This window comes from Vipera ursinii (assembly GCF_947247035.1).
Source record: "Vipera ursinii genome assembly, chromosome: 2".
Classification (NCBI taxonomy): Eukaryota; Metazoa; Chordata; class Lepidosauria; order Squamata; family Viperidae; genus Vipera; species Vipera ursinii.
The window spans coordinates 153,842,455-153,852,966 of NC_139513.1; the positions used below are offsets into that span (position 1 = coordinate 153,842,455).

Below are 10,512 nucleotides of genomic sequence, written 5' to 3' on the forward strand. Positions count from 1 at the left end.
CAAGTGAACTCTATTTGATGTCATTCTGTTATTTTCAACAGCATATGTAAATCATTCTTACTTTCATTTTAGTTTTTAATATATATAAAGTGACTAAGCCACTTTGGGATGTGCATATATTATGGTTCTACAAGAAAGCATCATCAACATCCCTTGCTGACTGTTCCATTGTAGATCACTCTAAGGTGGATTTTTGCACACCACCTCATAATATTTTCCAAGGAGAACAGAATTACCTCTCTGAGAAAATATGCTGTGTGGTTTTTTGATGATGCCTTGCCACATGCAGATGTTCTGATCTTATCATCTTAACTGATGTTCAACTTTGGAACAGGATAGGTATTATATTTGACCTGTACCTGGATATAAGGACAGCTAGTTTCTCCATTGTCTCTCATTCTTCCAGGCAGGTTTCAGCTATGTGGCTCCTTCTGCCTGTCCTGGTGGCTGTTCTTTTCCTCCTTTACCGTTGGTACCTGGAAAGACAAACGGTGGAGAACCTGACGGAAAAATATGTCTTCATCACAGGCTGTGATTCTGGCTTTGGGAACCAGTTGGCCAGGCAGCTAGATGCTCAGGGTCTGCGGGTGTTGGCCTCTTGTCTCACTCCAGAAGCGGCAGAACAGCTGGAAAAGGTCACATCGGACCGGTTAAAAACCACTCTGCTGGATGTCACCAGCACCGAGAATGTTGCAGCAGCAACTGAGTGGGTGAAAACCTGCGTGGGGAACAAAGGTGATGTACTCTGTTTATTATCCTGTGTGGAATTTTTATGCGGGAGCAATGCAAAAAAAAATGGGCTTCTTTCAAGCTACCAGGTTTTACCTCTCCAGGAGACATAGTACATTTTCTCATTATGCATTAATTAGTCAAGTGCACATTTAAACCAAACTCTTGATTTGTTAATTATGTACTTGTTTAGTTTGTTTCTTAAGTTGATTTTATACATAGAGGCAGTGGTGGGATTCAAATATGTGAACAACCGGTTCTCTGTGTGGATGATGCTTCCGGAAGTCCATCTGTCCCTGGGCAACAAAAAAATTAGCTACTGGTTCTGCCAAACTGATGCGAACTGGCTGAATCCCATTACTGCATAGAGGGTTTTTCCCCTAATCATTTGGGCAATAAGAAGAGACATAGAAATAAGAACTCTCTCATAAAAGAAATGTCCTTGAATTTCTGTGGGTTCAACACACAGAGACAAAAAAAAAAGGCTTGAGGGAGTCAAATTCTTTATAATGCTTCTCAAATATTTACAGGATATAGAATGTGGTACTTAAGAGCTTAGGACTTAAGACAAGATATACAGAATCCATAGACAACAGAATTTGTTAAACTCACATTCAGAATTAGCCCAGCAGTATTCTTGAAGGGAATGCTGGATAATATAGTATAAATAGATAATATAGGTGACTGATTATGAGCAAGTTCTGTCTCCAACTAATCCCGCAAGAGGAATAGAGGTGGTGACAGGAGCTGGAAGTAGCCAGGGAACATGGCTGGCTCAGGAATTCTAGGAGTTGAAGTCCCTGAGTCATAAAAGAGCCAAGGCTGCCTACCCCTGCCTTAGGGTAAAGCAACCGTTGAAACGTTTCAGGTGTTCTGACAAACCAGCTGTTTGAAGGTAGAAAATGCTGCCAGAGTAAAAAATTCCAAGAGGAGCTTAAGGTCTTCCTTCATATTTCATGGGGCCCCAATTATTTATTGATTAGATTTTTATCCTGCCTTTCTTACTTTGTGATGAAGCATGATGGCTCAATAGTTAAAGAAAGCTGACAGGCCAGGTATGAGACCCAAGTGCCATGCGACAGGGTGAGCTTCCATTCTTGCCCCAGCTCCAACCCATCTAGCAGTTCAAAAGCATGTGAATATGAGTAGATAAATAAGGTACTACTTTGATGGGAAGGTAACAGCTTTCTCTGTGCCTCGGCATATAGTCATGCTGGCTACATGATCATGGAAGTATCCTTGGACAATGCTGGCTCCCTCGACTAAGAAACAGAGGAACACCACCCCGTAAAGTCAAATATGACTGGACAGGGCAAACCTTTACTTTTACCTTTATTATTTTATAAGTAACTCAAAGCAGCAAACACAAATAATACAGCCACCGTAGTTGTCAGCTTTACAACAATTGATCTAATAAATGTTCGAGGTTACAACTGCACTAGAAAAAGTGACTTATGACCATTTTTCACACTTACAATTCTTGGTAACGAGATCAAAATTCAAACTCTTGGCACAGGACTCGTATTTATGACAGTTGCAGTCCCACGTTCACATGATCCCCTTTTGTAACCTTCTGACAAGCAAAGTCAAGGGGAAAGCCAATAGTAGAGGTCTAGAACAATTGAGTGTGGCTACCTGGCCATGCCCGCTTCATTGCAGGGCCCCCACCACAGTGACCCATCATGGGCATTTATCATTGGTTGACCCTCTGCTGGCATTTCCCCCCCACCACTAGTGGGGAACTAGACTTTGCCACTAGTCCCCCATCCCTTCCTCCTGGACGATTCACAGAGGGACAATTTCTTCCCAGCCCATTGGCTGTACAGGGCAAATAGCCACCTGTCCTGGCAGACAATCAGCTACTGGGAGAAGCTGAAAGTGCGTAGGGCCTGATGAATTTCCCTCCTGCCAGCGGGCTCCTGTGCAGAATGTGGCTGGCTAGCTGGGAAAACCAATACAGGACATTGCTGCTGATTGGGGAATGTTTTCTCTCTCTGCTGCACCATTCCTTGCTCACAAGAGAAGATGCTACAGAGATTTGACTGGTCCTTGCCTGGGCAGGGAAGCATAGTTAAATGGGCCAGTGTTGCAGGGGTCTGTGGTAGAATGGGCATGACTAGGCAGCCGTGTTCAGTCACCCATTGTTAATTGGACTTATTCACGATGACAATGAAGGTGCTTACAGGGAGGAGGTAGAAGGTTTGGTGGACTGGTGTAATACGATGAGCTTGGTACTAAATGTAGGGAAAACAAAGAGACCATTGTTGTGGGGGTGGTTAGTACTATTAAGTTTCTAGGTGTGCAGTTAATGGGTAGGATAGCTTGGTTGCTTTCTGTGTCATATGAGAAGAGAACATTTTCCTTCTCCTGTACTTGGACTGTATTACTGTTGTATATTGTATTACTGTTTGGTTTGCACAGGAAGGCTATGCAGAGAGTGGTGAGAACGGCAGAAAAGATTATTGGAAGTTCACTTTCTTGTATGTAAGTACGTATGTGTATATATATATATATATATATATATATATATATATATATATATATATATATATATATATATATATATACACACACACATACATACATACATACATACATACATACATACATACATACATTCTTTGGGGCATGAGAATTTCATTTTAATATGTGCCAGTATGTACAAAGAAAAAGTGATAATAAAGGTTATCTTATTTTATTTTATCTTATTCACATTACTAATTTAACAACTACAGTGATTCACTTAACAATTGTGACAAGAAAGATGGTCAAATGGGGCAAAACTCACTTAACGAATATCTCACTTAGCAACAGAGGTTTTCAGCTCAATTGTCAACATAGGTCAATGACTACCTATACTTCTTCCTCCTCCTATTTTCCCCTCAACAACAACCCTGTGAGTGGGTTAGGGAATTTTATCTTTGGGAGTTATAAGTGATATAAAAAGCAGAACTGAAGGAACTGGGATTCCAGATAAGATTATTCCAAGACAGACTCATGAAGATCCTTCTGAATCCCATTTTTTCCTGCTCACAGGACTTTGGGGGTTAGTAAACAATGCAGGCATTAATTATCCGGTTGCTCCCAATGAGTGGCTGAAGAAGGAGGACTTTGCCAAGATTCTGGAAGTCAACTTACTTGGGCTGATTGACGTCACACTCCACATGCTACCCCTGGTGAGGAGAGCCAGAGGGAGAGTGGTCAACTTGTCTAGTGTGGTGGGAAGACTGGCACACCCCGGAGGTGGGTATTGCCTCTCCAAGTTTGCTGTGGAAGCCTTCTCAGACACTCTGAGGTAAAATGTAAACCTAGTAGCTTTTTTTCTTTCAGGATCCAATCTGGGTTGGTCACCAGGACCAGAGGTTTTGTCTTCCAAGCTTTTGGACTTGTGCTGGAGCCCATCCTCAGGGAATTTCTCTCTGTTCTGTGTGTGGTATTTATATGGTGCCTGTTGTATGTGGCTTTTTAGATGTTGGATGGGGAGTTGATGGCTCTCTATTAATTTGTTGGCTGTTGTTCACTTGTACTGCCAAGCCCTCACCTTGCAATCTGGTGGTTAGCTTCCATCAGAATAAAGATGGAAGGGACCTTGGAAATCTTCTAGTCCAACCCTCTGCTCAAGCAGGTGACCCTATACCAATTTCAGACAAGTGGCTGTCCAGTCTCTTCTTAAAAACCTCCAGCAATGAAGCACCCTCAACTTCTGAAGTCAAGTTATTCCACTGGTTAATTGTTCTCACTGTTAGGAAGTTTGTCCTTAATTCCAGGTTGCTTCTCTCCTTGATTAGTTTCCACCCATTGTTTCTTGTCCTGCCCTCTGGTGCTTTGGAAAATAAGTTGACCCCCTCTTCTTTGTGGCAGTCCTTCAAATACTGGAATATTATTATCATGTCACTCCAGTTCTTCTTTTCTCCAGACTAGCCATACCCACTTCCTGCAACCATTCTACATATGTTTTAGTCTACAGGCCTTTAATCATGTTAGTTGCTTTTCTCTGCACTTTTTCCACTCTCATCATCTTTTTTGTAATATAATGACCAAAATTGGATGCAGTATTCCATGTGTAGTCTTATTAATGTTTTATAAAGTGGTACTTTATAAAGGGATGCGGTGGCTCAGTGGGTTAGGACGCTGAGCTTGTTGATCAGAAGGTCAGCAGTTTGGTGGGTCGAATCCCGAGTGCCGCATAACAGAGTGAGCGCCTGTTACTCGTCCCAGCTTCTGCCAACCTAGCAGTTCGAAAGCACGTAAAAATGCAAGTAGAAAAATAGGGACCACTCCGGTGGGAAGGTAACAGCATTCCATGCGCCTTTGGTGTCTAGTCATGCCAGCCACATGACCACGGAGACGTCCTTGGACAAGCGCTGGCTCTTCGGCTTTGAAACGGAGATGAGCACCGGCCCCTAGAGTCAGAAACGACTAGCACGCATGTGCGGGGCAACCTTTACCTTTACCTTAAAGTGGTACTAATACCTCACTTGGTTTTGAATCTATGCCTCTGTTTATACAACCAAAAATTGTATTAGCTTTTTTGGCTCCTGCCACACACTGCTGGCTCATATTTAAGTGATCATCCACTAGGACTCCAAGGTCCCTCTCGCAGTTATTATGACAATACTGCAATGATCTTGGCTGAAGCCATTTTTTCTTTGTTTTCGGTTGCCACAGTACTGGGAGAGGGGATGAGTGGTTTTAAGGTTAGACTAAACAATAATTTGTCCCGTGGGATTCAAGGTCATAGCTGCCTAACTTTTGGCGGGCTGAGCCTTCCATTAGAAAGCCCGCCAAAATAGTGTATTGGGGTGGGAAGTTCAACTTTGTAACACTGTAATGCTTGGGAGGGAACTCCAGACTTGGTTTTACTTTTGACTGTGCCGATACTTTGTAACCAATAAACATGTTCTTTAAGGAAACCTCTTGCCTTGGAGTTATGCCTTTACTGGTCTCATCTATCAGAACCATGACATTAAACCAGGTCTCCTTAAAATTTTAAAACTTGGGGTCCTGAGCCCTGATCTCCTACCTAACCCTTTTAGGAGGATGACAAAGACTCAGGAAAGAGGTCGAGATGGAGAAGAAGGGGGAGTCGGCCACTGATCTTGCGCAATGTCAACTAATGGAATGCAGTCTACAGTTCAAGTGGAGAGTGCAGCCCCTACAGCTGGAGCAAGGCCAAAAGCCAGGGTAATCCCATCGGAGTGGCTGATGCAGCAAGGAGTACTGTCCCTCAGAGGAAATTGGTGATCGGATGCTGTCCTGCAGTGGAGAAACACCTTTAAGGTTGCTGCAGTTGAATTCCCATTGAGCTCATCCCACAGCTCTCTTTCACCAGTCCTGAGGAAGGTGAAGCAGCCAGCTGGGTGGGATGAATCAGGGGAGTGGAGATACCTGACTGCCATCCACAGCCGCTCTGTTGAGCAGCTGAGGGAGAAGTTTGACTGACTCAAGATGGGAGAAGTGGAGCCAATTGCCCACCAGGTAATTTCCAATGGACAAGGCGACAGGTGCTCCCCAACCCTTCCACCTCCTCGTTGAAGCCCCAGTCCCATAGCGATGGCTCGTGCTGCCAGCCTAGGTGCCCAGCCAAGGGGTTACCAGGCATAACCCAGCACCAGTGGCCAGCTATACAGCAAGCTTACTGGGGGCAACAGCCTGTGGACCCACCCCCTATGAAACCCACATTTGATGGGGACCCTGAGAAGCTGTCTTTCTTCCTGAATCAGGTGTGGGCTCTCCTGAATTGTTATGCGAATGCATACCCAGACAGGGCCAGAATGGTTGATGCCATAACAGCTAATCTGGAAAGGGAAGCTGCCAAATGGTTGACTAGCCTACACAATGAGCAGGCACCAGAATTATAGGACATCAATTTATTTATGGGTGAGCTGAGAACCAGATTTTCAGTCTTTGATTTACCACCAGCTTATCAAGTACTTAAGAGTTGAGGGCTTGATAGTACAAGCAAACAACAGCCAACAATTTAATAGTGAGCCATCAATACCCCAATCAATATATAAAAAATGACATACAACAAGCACCATATAAATATCACACAGAGAACACCCCAAAGCATACACTCTACTAGAGAGATGTTCTCTGAGGATGGGCTCCAACATGAATCCCAAAGCTCAGAAGTCAAAAACTCTGGTCCTGGTCACTGACCAAGATTGGATCTTGCAACATTATCCTGGTACACATATATTTGCCTTCATTTATGAGATATTTTTCTTGTTTAGCAGCAAATGTTGTCTAGCATTACATGTGAAGCAGCAGGGCACTTAGTCCTTCTGGTCTACAATTAGTGGGCACATATTTGAGATAGAAATTTGGCCTTCAGGTTGCAGTCCTGAAGCTCTCAAAATTTCAAACAGTTGTATATGCACAGAGACTGGCTTTCATGCCTACAGGAGGATTAGAACTCAGAATCTCTCCATTTTTAGCCCATTACTTTAACCATTATACCAAATGAACATGTAATGGTTAAAATGTATATAATTTTCTCAAAATTTGAAATGGAAGAACAGATTGAAAGAATATATGATAAAATTTATTTATTTATTTATTTATTTGTTTATTTATTTAATTTCTATACCACCCTTCTCCCGAAGGACTCAGGGCGGTGTACAGGGCAATAAAATGCAATAAAAATACAATATACAAAAGTTAAAATGAGAATTAAATAGAATAGCCCAATTGCAGTAAAAAGTTAATTAAAATTACAATTAAAATACCCCAAACCCATCAGACCAGGCCGGCTTGTTCAAAGAGGTGAGTTTTCAGGTCACAGCGGAAAGAGCGAAGGTCAGGAGCCATCCGGAGCTCAACCGGTAAATGATTCCAAAGGTCTGGCGTGCACACAGAGAACGCCCTCCCCCTGGGAGCCGCCAGCCGACACTCTCTGACCGATGGCACCCTGAGGAGGCCCTCTCTGTGGGAGCGCACTGGACAAAGGGAAGTTGATGCCGGCAGCAGGTGCTCCCATAAGTAATCCGAACCCATGCCATTTAGGGCTTTATAGGTCATCACCAGCACCTTGAATCTTACCCGGAGGGCAACTGGAAGGCAATGCAGCTCGCGGAGTAGAGGTGTTACATGGGAGTATCGGGAGACCCCCAACACAACTCGCGTGGCCGCATTCTGCACCAGCTGAAGCCTCCGAGTGGTCCTCAAGGGCAGCCCCATGTACAGAGCATTGCAGTAGTCTAAACAAGAGGTCACGAGCGAATGAGTGACTGTACGCAAGGCATCCCGGTCCAGATAGGGTCGCAACTGGTGCACCAGGCGAACCTGGGCAAAGGCCCCCCTGGTCACAGCTCCTATATGATCTTCCAGGGAGAGCTGTGAATCCAGGATGACACCCAAGTTGCGAGCCCTATCTATGGGGGGTAATACCTCACCCCCCATGGTTAAAGATGGAATAACCTGAATTTCTCGAGATGCTGGCACATACAACCACTCAGTCTTGTCGGGACTGAGCCGAAGCCTGTTCCTCCCCATCCAGACCCGAACTGCCTCCAGGCAACGGGACATCTCATCGAGGGCATCAAACCTCATCGAGGTTTGGGGTGGAGATGAAAAGCTGGGTATCATCAGCCTACTGATGATACCCGACCCCAAAACCACGAATGATCTCACCCAGTGGCTTCATATAGATGTTGAACAGGAGAGGTGAGAGGACCGACCCCTGAGGAACTCCACAAACGAGAGGCCTCGAGGCCGACCTCTGCCCTCCTGCCAACACCGACTGCGAATGTCCCAGGAGGTAGGAGGAGAACCACTGCAAAACAGTGCCTCCCACTCCCAACCCCCTGAGACGCCGCAGTAAGATATACCATGGTTGATGGTATTGAAAGCTGCTGAGAGGTCTAATAGGACTAGGACAGAGGAGCAACCCCTGTCCCGAGACCGCCAGAGATCATTCACCAGCATGACCAAAGGGCTAGGAACTTTGCACATAGTTGATGCAACAGTAGGAAGAACTGAAATTCACATTAGGTTATCATATAATAGAAATTTTTATGCTTCTATTATATGATTTAATGTTAACATATGACTCCAGAAAAATATGTCTAAAGGTCCTTCAAATCTATGTTGGAAATGTGGACAAAACAGTCATTTTATCATGCCTGGTGGACTTGAAAAAAAACCCAGAAAATTTTGGTTCAAAAAACACAAAGATACAAAGAATTTTAAACATCAATATTCGATTGAAACCAGAACTGGATAGAAAATTAGAAAAGAGTTGTGGAACATTGTTTTATATGTGATAACTGCTGCAAACTTTTACGTGCACGAAAACAAGAAGACTCTGAAATACCCACAATGCAGCTCAAAGCAGAGTACATATTGCTTCAACCTCCTATTTCTTCCACGACAATAACAATAACTGTGTGAACTGGGTTGTCTGAGAGGGAGTAAGCAAACCCAGCAAGACCAGTCACCCAGGGAGTGTTTGTGTCAAGAGTAGAGTAAAAGCTTAGTTCCTACTCCAAGACCTTAATCCCTCTACCCCTCTGGCTCTCTTTATGCAAAAGTAATCCTTTTATCCCAATACAGGCGAGAGCTTTCTCCTTTCGGAGTCAGAGTCAGCATCATTGAGCCCGGGGGATTTGCCACAAACATGCTCAATAACCTAGAACAGCACTTACAGGGTGTGTTCAGCCAAATGCCTCCACACGTCAAAGAATATTATGGACAGCCATACCTGGACGCTTGTAAGTAAAAGGGGAACCCTAGAAAGACTTTTGTCTATGTATGAGTTATTGAGAACCAGCAGAGGCAGGAATCACAAAGGTAACCAAAGCCAACAAAGACATATGGCTACTTGAAGTAAATCAGCAACACTTGCCCTTCATGTCCTCATTTGGAATGAAGATGCTAACTAGTCAAGTTATTTTCTCACACCAGATAGAAAATCCCATGTTTCTCCATCTTGGGGTAATACAAATAAAATAACACAATAAATAACCGATGAATGGCTTGACAATAATGACACTTTCAAGATGCTTAATTCATTCTGCTTGAAGTGACTCAGTTGACCTCATGACAGGCCCTGGCTTTGAGTTGAGAGTCCCTACCAATCCAAAGCCATTCCACTTTTGAAGCATCATATTTTCAATTAGCTCTTTGGGCTGAGAACTGAAGAGAACCTTTTATATTGCTCTTCATTGTTCACATGCAACAAGGGTACTTGACACCTTATCTCCCACTATGCCTTTCTCCCATGGAATACTCATATTTTTCTATATAAAAAATAGCATAGAAGCTACTATAGAAAGATAATCCATTGACTGATTTTTGCTTCTTATTTCTTAGATCACAGATATATCTGCAATATCGGGAAGTTGAGCAGCAAGAACCTCTGCTTGGTCACCAATTGCATAGAACAAGCTTTGACGTCTTGCTATCCTCGTACCCGTTACTCTGCCGGCTGGGATGCAAAATTCTTCTTGCTGCCTGCCTCTTATTTGCCAACTGCAATAATAGATTACATATTGGGGATTCTTCTTCCAAAGCCAGCACAAGCACTTTAGATTCCATTGTAGAAAATGTATTACAGTCGTCCAAATGCGCAAACAAATTGGTTTCAGTTATAGTGAAAACTGGTAAGACCATTTCACCAATGCAACAATAATCCATATTTTCAGCCCCATTGTTTAAGAACTGAAAAGTCTTCAAGCTTTGTAGTAAAGGAAAGATTTGCAAAAAAATTGTTTCTTTGTTTATTCCACTTCAAACAAAGGAATATTTAATATGCTTTCATTTGGACTTCTGGACGGAGTG

General features: G+C 43.4%; 1 protein-coding gene across 1 annotated transcript; it reads left to right on the forward strand.

The window, feature by feature from the left end:
- Positions 1-419: 419 nt before the first annotated feature.
- LOC310633421 (retinol dehydrogenase 7-like) lies at positions 420-10,262 on the forward strand (the record flags this gene model as incomplete). The annotated part of the gene is made up of 4 exons (XM_083351126.1): positions 420-735; positions 3,766-4,024; positions 9,286-9,443; positions 10,045-10,262. 4 exons carry the CDS (start codon positions 420-422, stop codon positions 10,260-10,262), a joined length of 951 nt encoding a protein of 316 aa, XP_083207252.1.
- Between the last annotated feature and the right edge of the window lie 250 nt (positions 10,263-10,512).